Here is a 20571-nt window from a genome sequence, read left to right as displayed (position 1 = left end):
ATATTGAAAATAAAATGTTATCTGCATTGAGTAATCAAATAGAGTTTCCTCTTGACTGATGGAAAATTTTGTATCATCGGTGGGGAGTTGTAACACCTGCAGGTTGCATAAGGAACAGTTAAATCAAGTATCATCTTATCACTTGAATTTCAAGAATGATAGAAATTACACATCAGTTGAAGAAATACCTTATGCGTGCTTTTAAGTGTTTGGGTATATTATTATGAATTACTCATTTCGAAATTATTTTCAAAAGGAAACGTTACAGTACACTATCCGGCAACTGAAATACACTTGCATATCTATGAGTTTCTGTCGAACTTTCGCCTCAGATTTTGAAAAGTTGGGTTCGGTATACTAACACCAAGTGTGGTATTGTATTGCTTCAATGTTAAATAAGTTTTAGATATTGCTTTATTCGGTAAAACTGTTAGATTATCTGATAAGGAAAATCGAAGAAAACTGAATATATAATTTAACTGTTTATTTTCCATAACTAATTCAACGGTCACACATGCTAGTCTTCATAGGTTATTACACGAATACACACCAAACAATGAAATTAACTATTTCTAGTCAATATTCCAAATATTGTTCAATTTCACTGTGTTACCATAAGGAAAAAAGGCTGTTTTCTGATGGACATTTGGTAGGAGTTTCTATTTGCAGCGACCTAATCAAGGCAAAATCTGAATCATTCTCTGATTCGGAGAGGTGGCTGGATGGTTCAATGCTTTACATAATTGTCAGTTAAGAAGCTGCAGAATATCAAATATCTTTGATCAACATTTAAGAAATGTTACACATAGTCAAGGTGTCAATTACATGGGCGTTTCCTGTAATTCAATTAACGATTCTCGGCGATAAAACTAGAAACAAGAAACAGTCATGATTATTACCTGCAGCACCATATCTGAAGCTTTGAACCTCCAGTAAACAGAGATATTTGTGATGGAGGGGACAGGGCGTGGGAAAGACACCGTGACATGTTGTTTTCTACTCTAAGTCTACAATTGTATGTACATCAACAACCTAAAACTCATGACACAAAAACACAAGCCTAATGGCGGTGTGGGCACGCAATGCACAGTCGCAAAGCGAATAAAGTTAAAACAAAATATTACATAGAGCTCGTGCTAAAAGAGCACTGCACAGGTAACGATCATTACAATAAACAAGGAACTGAGTACAACACGAATGGTGACCGATGTTTGGTGAGCAGTTTGCGTACGGCTATGTACACAGCTTCCTAAGATCTATTTACACACCGAGAGGTTGTCCAGCACTCTTCACTTCACTAAAAGCAGAGACTAGGAATGTATCACACGCTCTAAACATCAACCATCGCAACGTCTCGTTCTTTCATCCTTCATTACGGTCCTAACAAAGAATAACCAATTCTAGTTTCAATTTCTCTTCTATTAAACTGTCTTAGTGCGAACTTTGGTATAAAATATATCAGCCATATAGCCTATCTGTTTCTCATTAAAACGAGACGAATGGTAACATTTTGACTAGAAGACACAAGATATATACACACAACTGATTCTTCCTTTCACATCTTTGCACTTCAGCTTCAATATTCACAAAATGAGGAATTGATCCAGGATCTACTTAAAATATCATGAGTCAAATGTGTTTCAGTAATTGTATATCACACACCTAGTGGATCACATCTGCCCAATAACGTCATACGTATTCACAGAATTATTCGTGATATATATATGCAAGATATAATTTCAACTCTGTTTAGTGTCATTCTGAACGCAGAATTCTTCACCACTAGCTATTAAGTTTGAAACACTAGTTTAAGATGAACATGTCCTAGATGAATATCTGTGCTGATCTGCGACAGTGGTACGGTATTCATTAAGAGTAGTTTGGTACCAACAAACATGGATTAAATATATCCACTGTCAATCAATAGTAGTCTTTCTGCTATTGTTTGGTGCATTACTGTTTTGCCATACATTTCGAGGAACATACATTGCAAATGAAATATCAAGTAATTAGCTGACTAGATTTCTTTCCACGTCACTGGAAGTAGTGAAGGGGACGATTAGTTCTAAGGTAAGACTGCTTATACAGAACCCTGAATTCATTCCTGTACGGATGGTGGATTCTCCAAGAAACTTCATTCAACCTATAACACACAGTGCCTTGGAGACAGTCACTTAAACGAGGCACTTGTTGATGTCGAAAACTGAGACTTCATCATGTTCCGTCAACAGAATCCAAAGCGAAACTAGAAACAAACAGAGTGGATCAGTATTGCTTGAGGTTCAATGAGTGCTTCATTTCGTTTAAATATAGCATATAATGCACTGGAATTATTCACGTGACTCTTCAGCAGAAAAGTAAAAATCATATTTAAAATTGTTTCCGAACCAGGAAAGTAACTGAAACGTCAGTTAATTTTTCAGATCCGCAAATCCATTTAGAGTCTCCACAAGCCGTGCTGTATTTCCAGCAAACTAACAACGATGACGATATTATGACATGGATGCCTTTATCGAACAATAATATTGTCGTTGACTTAATGAAGAACTGTTAGTGTTCCATTTCATGGTTGAACGTGAATGAAGTTGCTTGAAGAGTGTATTATTTGTCGTGACGTCTACATCGCCAGCCGCCGATATTCGCGACTCCATGACGGGTCGGGTCATGCATAGTGAGGATAGGAGCCCAGATGTGATGTCACATGACTCGGGTGATGCGTCATGGAATGGCTGGAAGCCGCCGCGATGTTGGAGTAGAGATTGGCGCTAGGGTTCGTCCAGTAAGACGTCGGTGATGGAAAGATGCCAGCTGCAACAGAGAAATGAAAGACTTCTGGTTATATGCTCTGAGAACAAACATACTACGGGTGAAAGTGAAACAGAAAGGCATTCATTACAAATATCACTCAATAATTATAAAAAATTGTTTGTAGAATATAAAAATTGTGGAATATAAATTGCCAGGTTGTTGTGTAGCATTCGCGCTACAGAGTTTAATGACAACAAGCGTATTATTCGCTAAATGCAACAAGAAGTCAAAATTTAGTGGTTTGCGTTAGTATCCGATTCATTTTGTTTTTGATGACTATTCTTATCACAGGTCACTCCTACATATTCTATTTCTGAATATTTCCTTATTTCATAATTTGAGGTCTCATACATAGGGCCAAGCGCTTCACCTGGGAGCAGGTGACTGAAATATCGATAACAATGCGAGCCATCAGAACCTTAATTGAAGTAGAGTGTTTACAAGCATATTTTCTAGCACTGCCTAGTTGACAGTTCTTTTCATTCGTCCAAACTGATGCTAAACTATGATGAGTAGTTAAATTAAAAATGTTACTTCATTTAGCATGCATAATCTTGTAACGCCTTTATACTGTAACTAGCGAATGTACCCGTGCTTCGCTACGGTATTCTATATTGTATTCGAATATCGAAGTAAATAGTGTACATGCAGTAAATAAGATTGTTTTAAAATTGCATGTCTCTTAGCGTTATCAGAGAAAGAGCATGGGGATGTCCCCGTACGTTATTTCCAATGTAAAATGTTTGTTACGGATTTGTGATATGACGGCAGGCTCACTTGCCTACTGCCATTCACAATCGAGTTGGGAAGTTTGCATTATAATTGCAGGCCCCATTGCCTACTACGCGGACGGAATCGATTTGGGAAGTTTTCGTTAAAATGGCAGCCCCCCTTTCCTACTTCCAGACAGATTACAGTTGAGGAATTTCTATTATAATGGTAGGCAATTACCCTACTATCACTCGAAATTGAGTTGTGCAGTTATCATTATAATGCCAGGCCCATTTTCCTACTGCCAACCAGCTTACTGCCAGTCACACCAAGTTGGTGAGTTTACGTCAAAATAGCAGGCCACTATGCCTAATGCCAGTCACATTTTAGATGAGGACATTTCTTTATAATGGCGGACACCCTTGCCTACTGCCAAACACAATCGGGTAGGGGAGTTTTAAACAAAACTGCATGCTTCCTTGCCTTCTGCAAGTCAAATCGAGAAGGGAACTATTCATTACAATTGTAGGCCTTCCTTACTAATGACAGTTACACAGGAGTTGGAGAAGGAACCCTTTCCTACTGCCAGTCAAAGTCGGTGTGGGGAGTACTGATTACAATATCAGACCAACCCTTTCTCGATCGCTAAAAATCGACATCAGTGAATATATATAGATCGACATACGAAAATATATGCATGTTTACAATATTGAAGACCTTCATTTACAGATTAACTGCTACTAAACGTACGTCATATCGACAAAGGATTATACCATAAGACACGCCGGATTTAGTGGCCTAAATGGCTGGTCCTATGATATGTCATCTATTCTTGGGTCAGACTGAGTTAGAAACGTGGAACAGGGTAAATGTTTTGTAAGATTATCTCACATTACATTACTTTTCGGATAATTATGTGACAGCTACATCCATAGCATTTGGCTCACATATGGCTACTGGGTGGGCCAATTTTCGTGAAGAGTTTGATGATTCTGTATTTCATATAAGTAATTGAAAGTATGAATTATGCATGTGAAAATTCCAAATTGACTTAACATCGATTAATAGAGAAAAATCAAACGTAAAAGGGATACAGATACGGCAAAAGGTCGTAAGTCCAAGGTTGTAGATCATTCCAAATTGAACGGAGATTGTGCAATCCGTTATGTGATAGGAATTTCCGAAGGTCTGCACCATCATTAAAATTGCCTGCATATTTCGATATTCTTCGGGGATAAAAAGTGAAAAATTTAATGATCTAGGATGTTTTCCGTTCGTTAGAGGCTAAAACGTATAATTTTGTCAAATTTCAATTATCTTCTTTTTCTTCTGGCAGATTATGCCGCAATGTGGATTTTGGGTGAGGCTGGTAAAAATTAGGACTTTCAGGAAACTAAACCAAAGATTAAGGAGATGGTTATTATTACCCCTTAAATGGAAAGCTGTAAGAAAATTTCGCCAAAATAATCAGTGTAGAGGCACACAGTCGTTACGATTTGATTTATATAGATAAGGAATCTGCTCCTTGTAAAACACCTTTTGGGCTACGTCCGCTGGACTTAACCTGCAAAAGTGACCATTCATGATATCTCCCTTATTAATCCTCCTGACGAAAAAATGCACATGAAATAAAAGGTTTAGAGGTGGAATTCCATCACGTTTGGTCGATTTCCAGTCAGGTTGGTCTTGTTCTGTATATGTTGTGGAAGAGTAAAATCACCATTTATGTTCCCTATAAACCGCCAGTCCATACCGGAACATGAAATGTTATTTACGTTTAAAACCTACCTTTCGACAGGTGGATGCTAAATATAAATTATGATTCGAATGTCTTCAGTAATTTTCAAGTTGTAAGGAATACGCTTTACACGCACCCGCTCGTGAGTCAAGTCCGATGGGACTTGTACAGAAAAACGGCCCGTTAATGATATCTCCCTTATTAATCCTCGTATCGAAATGATGCACATGAGAAAAAAGTTTAGAAATTAATTTCTACCAAGGTAGGTAGATTTCCATTAAGTTTGGTTGTGTATATTTTGTGGAAGTGCAGAATCACTGTTTCGGTTTCGTATAAACCCCCAGTCAGTTCAGGGATTTAGAAACAATATTTGCCCTAAAACCTATCAAGGACAGGTGTATTCTAAATATGAGTCTTGGTGGAAATACATCCAGTAGTTTGTAGCACTCGCGTACATACGGCGTAATTAAGGAAGAAATAATACAGTTAAGAAAGTTGAAAGTAATAGAAAATGGATTATAACGGAGGGCAGCCGGATAACGACAAATATGTAAATGCCAAGCGAATGTATTGGAAAATCAAATGCCCCTCAATAAATTATGCTAGTGTGAGTTATGGATATAATAAAGCGGTAACAGAGGAGAAATTTAGGTCCAGTGATTCTTAGGTAAACAAATAATAATAAGATGACTAATGGTGTTATTACTTAATCTATTCGAGGGCGGTTATAACATCCAACGATATTCCGCCAATATCCCGCAGATAGGCCGATTGACGCCTCTCTTGCCTTCTACCCAAGGAACAACCACGAGTTTAAAAGCATGGTGAGGAAAATGGCAATACGTTACTTCCCTCCTGGCATGCAGTCAGAGACGTTGCCATGGTAACCTGTAGGTTCGTTGTCGGTCTGTCGGTCACTCAATGCAGAGCATGATACCAGCGGAAAATTGTAAATTTCTCCGTCATGTCAAGAGTAAGGTAAATTATGAACATAACGAATGTTGTTTATAAAGAAGAGACGTTTCACGTACGGTAAACGAAGTTTACAGAAAATCAATAGTATAAGAGAAAATGGAGTCCTATAAACCCCCCGTCTATTCAAAGATTTTAAAATGATATGCATATCGGAACCTTCCCCGGGATGAGTACACTCTAAATTTGAAGTTTGATTATTCATATACCTCGCCCAGACATGAAGCTTACACCTTCATGCCTGCTACAATTATTATTATTAATAATATTTTATTATTGTCTTCGTTGTTATTATCTTCAGAAAGCTAACTTTTCAAACACAGCTAATATAGATCGTATGCAGTAATGTAAAAACATTTGTGTTTCATCACAATACAAGCAGAAATAGAGCTACATATTCTTCTGTCCCTCTCCTTATCAGAAAATCACTAGCGACAGTATTAACTTAAAACAAGCTAGTTTTCCGTCAAAAGCTACGTCACGTGTTGCTGCTGAACACACGAAACATAAATTCATTATAGTCCTATACTGTAACAGAATTTTATTTTCTTCGAAAATGCTGAATAATAGTCTATTTTTTTCCTCTCGCTCTCTCTAAACTCCCCCTCTAAATGCAAAACTGTAACCGGAAACGAAGTCTGTCTGGCAGTAGCAATCAAGTCGCAAGACGGGGAATTGAGTTAATTCCTGGGCTTGGAGTTGCACGTTTCCGGCTGTCACTTGCAACAGAATCAATCAGAAACTAAGTTAAGAATTCGAACAGAGATAGAGTGAGAGAGAAGATAAACCATTTCTTTAAAGAAAGAACATAAACTAGTAATGTCTCTGTTGGCCAAAAACAATCAGCTCGTACCAAATACAGCTGAGAACGAGTGCAGCGTTAGAGAGTTTAGTTAGGATCCCTGCCAGGCTTTTCGTGAGAACTGTTAAATGTTACGGAAAAGGAATTCTGTATGCCGCAAGAAAATATTAGCGTGGCTTTAAAAAAAGGAGAATGTGTGATTTATATCCTGAGAGAAAAATTGTTCTGCGTTAACTTGCCCTATAATATTATAGCAATGAACCCATGCCGAAACGTGGCAAAGTTGAAGAAAATGATGTTCTACCTAACTCAGCAGTAAGGAAACAGAACAACACTCCTTATTACTCCAAGAAATCATAATAGATTCGGATAGTGTTGGCGGTAAAGGTTTTAATTAATTAATCAATAGAATTACATTATCTCCTCAGAAAGTGGGACGAGGGGATAGAAATATATACAGTCAATGATATTCCACTTCCTGTTGACAGAGCTCCTTCGGGACAAATTATAGAGGGTAATTGGAAACAACAACAACAACGCTTAGCATACTGTGCAGGCGGCAAACTCTGATCAGTGTTCAAGAGGGACCCATGTCAATAAACGTTTGGTTATGACACTGTGGGATGTCAAATTTGTATGGTGATGACGAAAGTTCCACACTTGAAGAGTGAAAATGGAAAAGAATGGATGTGCCACAATGGTGAATTGTCTTTTCTGCTCAGAACTGCCTGAAAGGGCCATACAGCGTAACATTGGTGCGTCTCCAGACGGCCTCCCGCATCCGGTGCCCTACCTCGACACGCCAATGGGACGCTACGCTACCCGGATCATCGCTGAAGAGGTCAACCTGGCGGGCCCCACGGACGCTCTTGCCACCTTCCACCCAACGCGAACGTCTCCACTGATGGACCAGGTCATCCAAGACCTCCACCACCACGGGCCATTTGAGGAGGGTGAGTGTTCATCGGCCTTCTCCCTGTCACTCGTCCTCAAGGAAGCAGGGGAGGCGAGGGTCATTTATGACCTTAGCGCCTGGACCCCGTTTATAGATCATCCCCATTTCTCGCTCCGTGGCCCGGCGCAGGCATTAGCTTCCATTCCAGCCCACCATCTCGCCTGCAAGCTCAATTTGCGCTCAGGCTTCTGTCAAATCCCTATTGCTCCACGGATCCGGCACCCCTACGGTGTACTCTACTGGGGCCGCCGGTACCGCTGGACACGCCTGCCGATGGGGCTTAGCCTGGCCTCGTCCGTCATGCAACGCTGGGCCACCGCTGTGCAGGAACTTCAGACCCAGGAGTTCGGCGTTCACATGACCCCATATCTGGACGACTGGCTTATCAATTGTCCCGATCTCAGCGATGCCTTAATGCATGACATCGAACTTTGTCTCACTGTGATCATTGGCATTACCATTAAGGTAAATCCGGGACAGATGCCGCTGCGGTAGAGATGCCGCATATCCTATAAATAAAGGTTCCCATCGTTACAGCTAGATGGCAGTATGTTTCGTTTTTCAGTTTCTAAGAAAGAACTACTGTCTGCGAGTGTGACGAAATTTGCTCGTATATTACGCAAATTATAGCCGATATCTTGAGGCAAGTACATGTTTTCTCCTGACAAAGTTTTTCCGTGTGTTAATTTATTTTATTTTAAGTTGGTGTCAAATGCTTAAATCAGCCGTTTTATGTACAGTAGAAGTCAGAAGCATAACTTTAGTTGACAGTAAGCTAATTTTGGGCCATGATAGCCTCAAGGTACGACAATAGGAGGGTGCGGCGTCTCTACCTGATAGTTGGGAGAGTTGCCGCACAACAATCCGGCGGAGATGACTCATTGGTATCAGATTCTACAAGCGATCTGGACAAATTCAATGCTATTCAGAATGTACCGGTATTTTATTCGAATATTTTATTTTTTATATACATTACCTATTTTTATTGCTTTCATTGGTAACATTATTTTATTATATAAAATTATATTATTTTCAGAAATAAAAATTTGCGACATGCCTCTCAGTATAAAAGTAAGGGCACTGTTAAAAGGCCTCAATGGACAGAGGAAAATTTAGGAGAGACTGTTAAAAGACTGAAAGCAACGGAAATACTGATCAGGGAGGCAGAATGGTACTATAGAATTCCGGAACAAACACTGAAACTTAGAATGCAGTCAGGAAATCTGGAAAAAGGCTCTCTGGGTCCAGCAGGTATAGCTACTTCAATAATCACCGAAGTGAAAATTATATTAAAAAACGGATGATTGTATCCAGTATTTGAGTTACAACCAGTGGCTGCATGAATCTTGCTCTACATATAACGACTGTTGCAGCAAAATTGCTAGAGAACAAAGTGTTAAGAAACAATCTGTAAAAACTTGTAAAAGGATAAACGTCAGTTTTTGATTCAAGAATTGTGCCTTAGACATGTTTTCAAATTACTGTGTCAGGACAGAATTATATTCATCATGATTTTGATGTTTCCTTTATATAACACGCCGGCCCCGTGCTGTAGGGGTAGCGTGCCTGCCTCTCGCCCGGAGGACCCGGGTACGGTTCTCAACAAGGTCAGGGATTTTTCTCTCGACCTGAGGGCTGATTCGAGGTTCACTCAGCCTACGTGATTAGAATTGAGGAGCTCTCTGACGGTGAGATGGAGGTCCCGGTCTCGAAAGCTCAGAATAACGACCGAGAGGATGCGTCGTACTGACCACACGACCCCTCGTAATCTGCAGGCCTTCGGGTTGAGAAGCGGTCGCTGGGCAGGCAAGATCCCTTTCAAGGGCGTTAAGTGCCGTGGGGTTTGGTATAACACAGTGAAGAATCCATTGCACATGCACATTCATAGTAAATCGAAATTAAAATTAAAATATGATTAATTATCCGATAGATTCCTTTACCATTGAATGGTTATATTATATGGATATAATTGTCTTGTAGTACGTTATAATGTTCGGTTATATTAAAGTTGAAGAAATTGGCTTAAATTTGACTTTGTCATTAATTATTTTACTTGCGGCATCTCTCCCGAGCAAAGTCGGCATCTATACCGGGATCCAGGGAGAGACGCCGCTGATGCAACAGTACCTTTGTTACCTCCTTTCTCCTATTTATTTTCAATTACCAATATTTTGTTTATCTCTGATCAAATGTACATGTTTTCAAATTATGCTCGATGAATTTGCAACAATTTTTAAAGTAAATATACCGAGATATAACAAAAGACATAAAAAGTGCGGCAACTCTACCGGAATTACCTTAATTATTCCACGTCGGTCCTGCATCCAATGCCGATTCTTACTTACCTAGGAGTGATCATCGACATCGTTGGCCATGAGATCACCGTGCATCTCACCACTCAGCAGCGTGCCCTTTCCCTCGTGTACGCGCTGCCTCGCCTCACCCCCTACCAGTTCCAACATGCGGCCGGGTGCTTCTCATGGCTCGGTTCGGTCATGGGCTGTCCCGGTGTCCTGCCCAAGTACATCATCTCAGACGAGTTCTTCTGGGCCCGACGACTGCTCACCCAGGATTTCTTCGCGACACCTCGTCACATGCAGCCAGGACGACATTTGGTGGAGGCCATCGCCGCCGTCGTGCCGCGAGGTACCAGCAGGCGTGGGCGCAGGCTTTCCAGGAGCCTGCCTGCATCAATGTTGCGGAGACCGCTGCAGCGATTCTTGCAGAACACCACTTTCTATTTTATGTGCCTTATGTTCCATGTTCAACTCTCATTGTTTATAGAGACAGCTCCGTTGCCCGCTATACTTTGTGTCGCGGGCGCGGGACTGTTCTGCACTCCATATGTAGTTTCATTATATTGTGGGTAAATAAAGCTAGTAGCACAGAGAGCACGCGAGCCTCCTGCCTAATTGAGGTTCGCCCCAGGAGGGACGTCAGTCGGCTATCGGCGAGGCAATGGGTCGCCACCTTCGATTCGGAGGTAGACAAATTGAACCCCATTTGTAATTTAACGCACTTTGTGATGCTATTGTTGGGTTGGTGGTGGTTTCTTTAAAAAATGTTGAATTTTCGCTCATAAACATATGCGAAGCGTTGTCAAATTTTGATGACCTACAGCGCCGAACATACATTTCGGGACTTAGCTTCTCTCTTGCCGTCCCGCACTCCCTTACCGAGTGAATGGCTGCGCGGTTTGATTACGTAGCTTTCAGCTTGCATTCGAAAGATAGAAGGTTTTCCGAGGCTTCCCATTTTCAAACCAAATAAATGCTGGGGCTTTACCTTAATTATTCCATGTCGGTCCTGCACCCGACGCCGATTCTTACTTACCTAGCCCTTTTCTATACCATCGTCGCCATAATATACATATATCTGTGTCACTGTGACTTAAAGCGAATTAAAAAAAAGAAAACCTCTTCCTTTCTTACAACAAAAAGATGAAAGAACGCCTGTTTTCCATATCAATAACATAGAACGCGCTCCAAAAATGGGATTATTGGAGAATTACCCACTTACAAATTAAATTTGTCCTGAGACATCGTCGTCTCCGCCGACACTGCTTTAGTTACCGTCCTTCTTGTTTCTGCTGATTGTTTCAGTTGCAGTTGATTGACATTTGGTTTCAGACGCCATTGGTTTCAGCCCATATATGTAGCAGTATAATAATAATAGTCCGCCTCTGTGGTGTAGTGGTTAGTGTGATTAGCTGCCACCCCCGGAGGCCCGGGTACGATTCCCGGCTCTGCCACGAAATTTGAAAAGTGGTACGAGGGCTGGAACGGGGTCCACTCAGCCTCGGGAGGTCAACTGAGTAGAGGTGGGTTCGATTCCAACCTCAGCCATCCTGGAAGTGGTTTTCCGTGGTTTCCCACTTCTCCTCCAGGCATATGCCGGGATGGTACCTAACTTAAGGCCACGGCCGCTTCCTTCCCTCTTCCTTGTCTATCCCTTCCAATCTTCCCATCCACCACCAAGGCCCCTGTTCAGTATAGCAAGGTGAGGCCGTCTGGGCGAGGTACTGATCATTCTCCCCAGTTGTATCCCCTGATCCGATGTCTGAAGCTCCAGGACACTGCCCTTGAGGCGGTAGAGGTGGGATCCCTCGCTAAGTCCGAGGGAAAAGCCAACCCTGGACAATAAACAGATTAAGAAAGAAAGAAAGAAAGAAAGAAAGAATAATAATAATAATAATAATAATAATAATAATAATAATAATAATAATAATAATAATAATAATAATAATAATAATAATGACGTTCATTCGTTTGTTTTTCATGCCATTAAAATGTTAATGGTCTTTGGAGATGACGGTATCCGGGAAATTTGTCCGGCAGGAGCTCCTCCATGTGTCAGTAAATCTAAAGATACGACTGGCGTATTTGAGTGCCTTCAAATAACACCGCACTAAGCTAGGATCAAACCCGCCAACATGAGCTTAAAAGACCAGCACTCTACCATCTGAGCTCATCAGCCTGCAGATATACAAGAGTTCGTGTGTAGAATGATACCGTGATCAGGATTACAGGGCGTTAGAGTAAATAAGTTTAGACGTTTTAGAATTCTAATCAAAGTAATTTCATCCAGATTCAGGCCACTTTCCCAACACTATCACAAAATTTGTCCCCTGTAATTTTTGGTACGATTTTCAACTGTAACATCAATATGAAGAACAATCTCTTTCAAGTAACCAGCCAAAGGCGAAATCAAAACTAATGATTAAGTGTACTGACAAAAATAAAAATTGTCGGGAAAGGAAGCATACATATGCGTACATCTTCTATACAGACTGTTATACCTTTCAGCGTTCAGTTTGCAAACCTCTGAAAACTGACTAACCACCGCCACACTCCTCTATTTGTCACTAGGTCTGTAACCTCGTAAGTTGTATACCTCTTATATTTAAATTTTTGGAAACTGAGTCTAACCATCGTCGTCTAATAATAATAGTATTTGCTTTACATCCCACTAACTACCATTGGTCTTCGGAGACGCCGGGTGCCGGAATTTTGTCCCTCAGCAGTCTTTTAGGTGTCAGTAAATTTACCGACACGAGGCTGACGTATTTGAGCACCTTCAAATACCACCGGACTGGGCCAGTATCGAACCTACCAAGTTGGAGTCAGAAGGATAACGCTTCAACCCTCTGAGCCACTCAGCCCCGTCCATCGGCGCCTTAGTTTCCTTCAAGTTCCCTTACCCTCCATAACAAAGTCCATTATTACACTAGGTAACCTATCGTCCTCCATTCGCCACACATGACTCCACCACCGAAGCCGGTTTATGCGTACAGCTTCATCAATCGAGTTCTTTCCCAACTCAGATATTATCTCCTCATTCCGCATACCAGTCCGCCTCTGTGGTGTAGTGGTTAGCGTGATTAGCTGCCACCCCCGGAGGTCCGGGTTCGATTCCCGGCTCTGCCACCAAATTTGAAAAGTGGTACGAGGGCTGGAACGGGGTCCACTCAGCCTTGGGAGGTCAACTGAGTAGAGGTGGGTTCGATTCCCATCTCAGCCATCCGGGAAGTGGTTTTCCGTGGTTTCCCACTTCTCCTCCAGGCGAATGCCGGGATGGTACCTACCTTAAGGCCACGGCCGCTTCCTTCCAATCTTCCCATCCCTCCACAAGGCCCCTGTTCAGCATAGCAGGGGAGGCCGCCTGGGCGAGGTACTGGTCATACTCCCCAGTTGTATCCCCCGACCAAGAGTCTCAAGCTCCAGGACACTGCCCTTGAGGCGGTAGAGGTGGGATCCCTCGCTAAGTCCGAGGAAAAACCGAACCTGGAGGGTAAACAGATGATGATGATGATGATTCCGCCTACCCTCTTGCCATTGCCCCACCTGTTTTTACCAGCGATCATTCTTGCTACTTTCATGTCCATTAGGTCTAACGATATCCTACGTCCACCAAGTTTACACTCCCGTCGAGTAAAATTGGTCTGAAAACAGACCGATATAAAGATTGTTTCGTCCGGGAGTTAACTTCCTTCTCACAGCATACTGTTGATCGCAACTGCGAACTCACTGCATTAGCTTTGCTGCACACCCATTCAATCTCGCTATACTAGGACCATAATCCTAGAAGAACATCATCATCATCATCATCATCATCATCATCTGTTTACCCTCCAGGTTCGGTTTTTCCCTCGGACTGAGCGAGGGATCCCACCTCTACCGCCTCAAGGGCAGTGTCCTGGAGCTTCAGACTCTTGGTCGGGGGATACAACTGGGGAGTATGACCAGTACCTCGCCCAGGCGGCCTCACCTGCTATGCTCAACAGGGGCCTTGTGGAGGGATGGGAAGATTGGAAGGGATAGGCAAGAAGAGGGAAGGAAGCGGCCGTGGCCTTAAGTTCGGTACCATCCCGGCATTCGCCTGGAGGAGAAGTGGGAAACCACGGAAAACCACTTCCAGGATGGCTGAGGTGGGAATCGAACCCACCTCTACTCAGTTGACCTCCCGAAACTGAGTGGACCGCGTTCCAGCCCTCGTACCACTTTTCAAATTTCGTGGCAGAGCCGGGAATCGAACCCGGGCCTCCGGGGGTGGCAGCTAATCACGCTAACCACTACACCACAGAGGCGGACCCTAGAAGAACAAACGTCCTAAATACCGGCACTTGAAATTCTCTACCTGTTTCAGATTTGTATCCCCATTCTGACATTCAGTTCTCTTTGATTCCTTACCTATTGACGTGTCCAGCCCCGCGGTGTAGGGGGCAACGCGTTCGCCTGTCACACGCCGGCCCCGGGTTCGATTCCCGGCCGGGTCAGGTTTTTTAATTGTAATGATCAATATCCCTGGCCTGGAGACTGGGTGTTTGTGACGTCCTTAATCTCCCATTCCCCACGCACAACATTCCACACTACCGCCATTCCAATTACGCGCAGTTTCATACAAGACTAGCTGATGTACCCGTGCTTCGCTACGGGATTCTCAGAAAGACTGACTTGATGGTTTTCCTAACTGAATTCAACGTAGGTCATTACAAAAACGTCAGTAGGAATGTAGCGATTGAAAGCAATGTTATATAAAATAATCGATCAAATGAAAAACCGCACACTTTCTCACTTTCAACGAACAGTACTACGGTGCCAATCTAACAGTCCAAAGTTCCAGAGCTGGAATAACCAGGTCGCAGACTGCCGAGAACACTCCTCTGCCATTATTCCGTTAAATATGCACACTACTCATTCCAATCAGTGCCTCAGAGTAGGGATTGAATAGCTCGCATGCTGTGATGAACCAGTGTGTTACGTACCAGTAATATCAGAAAATGTATGAACCAGAGGAATGGCATGTTAAAGAAGATAGTTATCTAACTCCCCAGCTACTTCCCGCCAATATACAGGCAGGCTGTTACACTCGGTACGACCGGGCGAGTTGGCCGTGTGGTTAGAGGCGCGCAGCTGCCAGCTTGCATCCGGGAGATAGTGGATTCGAACCCCACTGCCGGCATCCCTTAAGATGGGATTCCGTGGATTCCCATTTTCACAAAAGTCACACCAGCCTGTACCTTAATTAAAGCCTAGGCCGCTTCCTTCACACCCCTATTCCTTTCCTATCCCATCGTCGCCAAAAGACCTACCTGTGTCGGTGCGACGTAAAGCAAATAAAATAAAAACTCGGTGCGCTGTAGTAATCCTATCTATCGGGGATAAGTGGAAACAGAAGACAAAAAGCACATCACAACAAACAATGGTCAATGTAATGTTATTGTTGATAAAGTTTATGAGCTTTCTATTTTGCAGGCCTTCACATTAGTTTTCTTTCGACTCTGTGATATTAGGGCGTCTTAGAAAATTATTTACATCGTAGACTGTAGTTCCTTATTCTCGGACTTTACATACCTATTTTCACTAAATTCTGTTTACCCATTTTCTCGTGACTCGGCGCTGATAAGGACTTAGTAACAAAAGTCTAAATTCATGAATATCTCTGTGATTATATGTGGTACGGTAACTATGTATAAGACATAAGTGATCGAAAATTTAATAACTTCTTACATAACTACTACTAACTTACGATATAACTAAAGTTATGTTAGTTATGTAGTATTTATCGATAAGACCACAAATAACATAACTTATTTGAGAATTACATTTCAGGCCTTCCCCTAAACTACCATTTCACTCAGCGTGAATAAAATAATTTATAACCTAGATTGTAGTGGTTCATCACCCGACTTTACATACCGATTTTCATTAAATTCTCTTCAGCTGTTTTCTCGTGATGCGTGTACAGACAGACAGACAGACAGACAGACAGACAGACAGACAGACAGACAGACAGACAGACAGACAGACAGACAGACAGACAGACAGACAGACAGACAGACAGACAGACAGACAGACAGACATTTTGGAAAAGTAAAGAATGCATTTCCTTGTTACTGTGGACATGACCGATACAGAAATACCATTCTTTTCAAATTCTGAGCAATGTACAGACAAAACTCTTATTTTATATATATAGATTACCTTTCAGGCCTTCAACTAAACTACCATTTCACTTAGTGTGAATAAAATTATTGATGGCCTAGACTATAGCTACTTATTCTTCGGCTTTGCATACCAATTTTCGTGAAGATACGACCGCTAATATAATAAATATTTGAGAATTAAATTTTAGGCCTTCCCCTAAACTACCATTTTTCTCAGCGTGAATACAATTATGTATAGTCTATATTGCAGCGAGTTATTTCCCATCTTTGTCTACCGATTTCCATTAGGATACGACCACTAATAATATAAATATTTGAGAATTAAATTTTAGGCATTCCCCTAAAATTCCATTTAACTCAGCGTGAATACAATTATTTAAGTTCGAGATTATATCGACTTATTACCCCGACTTTGCATAAACTTACCGATTTTCATTAAGACACGACCACTAATAACATAAATGTTTGAGAATTAAATTTCAGGCCTTCCCCTAAACTACCATTTCACTCAGCGCGAATAAAATAATTTATAGCATAGATGGTAGCGGTTCATCACCCGACTTTATATTCCGATTTTCATTAAATTCTCTTCAGCCGTTTACTCGTGATGCGTGTGCATACAGACAGACAGACAGACAGACAGACAGACAGACAGACAGACAGACAGACAGACAGACAGACAGACAGACAGACATTACGGAAAAGTAAAAAATGCATTTTCTTGTTACTGTGGACATGACCGATACAGAAATACCATTCTTTTCGAATTCTGAGCAATGTACAGACAAAACTCTTACTTTATATATATATAGATGGTGTCAGTAGAGGCAAAAGGTCCATAGGGGTCGACGCCCCGAACAAATAGCATTTTAAATAAATACCTAAGGACATCAGTTTAGTTTTCAAAAGGCTAATTTTCAGACCAAGCTCATTGTACATATTTTAAAGTTCCAAGATATTAAACTGCAGTTTTTCGGCAAATCTGCCATTAAAACAAAGTCGTCAGAATACTGTTGGGCGAAATTCCTACTACTTTTTCACCTAACTGAATCCCTCCCTTTCAGCGGATGTTCCATACAAACGATGAACAACGAAGTTTAAAAATGACAGCATTGTCTAACCCCTGTAAGTACCTTGAGTCAAAAACTCATTCTACCATAAGTTCACAATGCAGCCCAACTGTCAACATAAATGCCTGTCATTGCTCTTAATAATCTATCCTTAAACTCGTAGTCCCCCAGTACGGTCATCATCATTTCCCTAGGTACTCAGTCATATACCTTCTCTAGATCTACGAAAAATGAACATGACTGTCTATTCCTCTCGTAACATTTTCTAATTACCTGGTGCATACTGAAAATCTGATCCTGACAGCCCCTCTGTGATTTGAAATCACACTGGTTTCCATCCAATTCACTCTTAAACAATGATCGTATCATCCCTTCCAAAATGCCAGTGAAAACCTTGTCTGGTATACTGATCAGTGAAATACATCCTTAGTTGTTACAACCCCTCCTGTTTCCTTGCTTATAGACAGGTGCAATTATCTGCTTTCGCCCAGTCAGAAGGTACCTTACTAATATTCCATGCTAATCTTATTGTTCTACGGAGCCATTTTATTCCTGCCTTCCAACATCATTTCACCACTTCATGTCTAATTTCACCTATTGTGGCTGCTTTATGACAATGGAGACTATTTACCATTATTTCCACTCCCTAAACCGTAATTTCTCAACATCATTGTCCTCATCTCCATGAAATCAGTTGTTCACGACGTTACCAGAAATATTTCCTGTTACGTTGAGAAGATGTTAAAAATAATCCTTTCACCTGTCCAGTGATTCCCTGGGATCAATTATGAGTTCACATGATTTACGGAAAACACTATTCATTTCCTTTTCCCCCCCTCCCTTTCTAAGATTCCTTATTACTGTCCAGAGAGGTTTCCCTGCTGCTTGACCTTGCCTTTACAGGTTATTACCAAAATCTTTCTACGACTTTTTCTTTGAATCAGTAACTATTATTTTCGCTCTGTTTCTTTCATATACGTATTATTTCTTGCCTGCAGCAATCTTTGTTTTCAGTCATTTCTGATACGCCTTCTTTTTATGTTTGCAAGCTTGTCTCCATTCATCATTCCACCAAGATGTTCGCCTTTTCCTATCTTTACACAGAGTTTCTTCAAGGCATTCATTTGCTGTTTCTACTACAGCATCCCTGTACGCCATGTGCCTAACAGAAACTATGGTGCGTGCAATAGTATTCGTGATGAACACTTATAACGCACACTGTGCCCTTCCCTTTTTAACACCCGTCAGGTACACTTTATAATTTCTTACCTCTTCCTCGTTATCCCACCTTACCCGACAATCATTAACTCATAATACATCCAGACTCTTTGCTGACTCAGCTATTTCTACCTTCCTACTTCCATAATCACCATAAATATTGATAGTTCCCCATCGAATTCCATTTCGTTCGCCAAGTTTTTTCCAAGGAGTCCCTGCCTGGCCTGTCAAATGCGAGTGGGATTCCGTTACTCCCACAGGTCCGAGGCTTGCTTAAAACGTGAGCGTGTTCGGTGAAAATTCTGTGAAGCAGGATGATACCCTTACTTACACATAGTTCCAGTGAGGGTATCTCCTCTAACGAGTTAGGGATCACCGGAAGGAAGTAAATGGCTGTTTATTTATTTTTTGGTGCCCTTAATATCCTTCGCCTTCATCCCCGCCTTCTGATATGAACCTGTCAAAAAACATGTGTGACGGTCGTCGGAGAGAAAGTAGAGGGAGAGAGAGAATTAATTATTTTGGACCAGTGATGACTTTGGTACCTCGGAACGGGAAGTTTTTGTTAGTCTAATATTTCTTCAATGTCATTTGCTTTACGTCCCACTAACTACTTGTACGCTTTTCGGAGATGCCGAGGTGCTGGAACTTAGTCTCTCAGGAGTTCTTTAACGTGCCAGTAAATCTACAGACACGAGACTGACGTATTTGAGCAACTTCAAATACCACAGGACTGACCCAGGATCGAACCTGCCAAGTTGGGATCAGAAAGCCAGCGCCTCAACCGTCTGAGCCACTCAGAGTCTAATATTTTAGGAGAATGAGTGTGGAAAATTCATGTGAAGGCTACAGTCAGGAAACCGTCGTTAGTCCATGGATTTGAATGCCGGATCCCTGTGGTAAAAGTTCTCACTGCTGGCAGAGTGCCGTCTTAAGCACACTATATAATTATAACACAGACAATTCTTCTAATTGGACTGGAAGGTATTAATGAAATAATTATATTGACCGGATCCTTGACTGAATGGTAAAAGAATTGGTCTTCGGTTCAGATGTCCCTGGATTTGATTTGCAGTCAGGCGGATAATTTTATCTGCGTACGGTTAATTCTTCTGGTTCGGGGACTGGGTGGTTGTGTTCGTCTTGGCACACATCTCTTCATCTATATACAACACACAATTCCATCGAATGTCACAGAAAACGTAATATTCAACAAATCCCTACACAGAGAGTTGGCGCAAGCAAGGGCATTCCTAAGCAAAACTGAGCCATGTCCCCATCAAATGCAGACTTCAATAAATTGGGAAAAGTCTTAGAATAAGAATAAGAAGAAGAGGTATAAATGAAACATTTATTATCACTGTGATACCTTATTACAGCAACCGTAGAAATTGGGACGAATTTCGTAGAACTTGACAATTGTGTGGCGTTGTCACTGGCTACTCAACAAATTTGACAGCAATTCGAAGCTCAAGTGCGATTTTTGAGGGGAAAACTTACGTCCCTGTGGTTAAAATTCAACGTCGAACAGAACTTCACGTGGCTATGACCACGATTTCAACATTAAAACTGAGTTGGCCATGTGGTTAGGAGCGCGCAGCTCTGAGCTTGCATCCGGTAGATAGTGGGTTCGAACCCCACTGTCGGTAGCACTGAAGATTGTTTTCCGTGGTTTCCCATTTTCACACCAGGCAAATGCTGGGGCTGTACCTTAATTAAGGCCACGGCCGCTTCCTTCCCATTCCTAGGCCTTATTCCATCGTCGCCATAAGTCCTATCTGTGTCGGTGCTACGTAAAACAAATAGCAAAAAAAAAACATTAAATCTACAAAATTGCTATTAGAACGACCT

The 20571-nt window shown here is 41.6% G+C and overlaps 1 protein-coding gene across 1 annotated transcript in view; it reads right to left on the bottom strand.

Moving 5' to 3' along the window:
- Positions 1–2662: 2662 nt before the first annotated feature.
- Ets65A (DNA-binding protein D-ETS-3) overlaps positions 2663–20571 on the bottom strand; it is a 351412-nt gene continuing 333503 nt past the window's right edge. The window contains exon 7 of the mRNA XM_067139220.2: positions 2663–2808. Within this exon, the coding sequence (XP_066995321.1) occupies positions 2663–2808 (146 nt within the window). The remainder of the gene's footprint in view (positions 2809–20571) is intronic.

Source organism: Anabrus simplex, chromosome 2, assembly GCF_040414725.1.
Source record: "Anabrus simplex isolate iqAnaSimp1 chromosome 2, ASM4041472v1, whole genome shotgun sequence".
Taxonomy (NCBI): domain Eukaryota; kingdom Metazoa; phylum Arthropoda; class Insecta; order Orthoptera; family Tettigoniidae; genus Anabrus; species Anabrus simplex.
The sequence above is the reverse complement of the archived record's forward strand: the minus strand, read 5'-3'. Positions and strand labels throughout refer to the sequence as shown.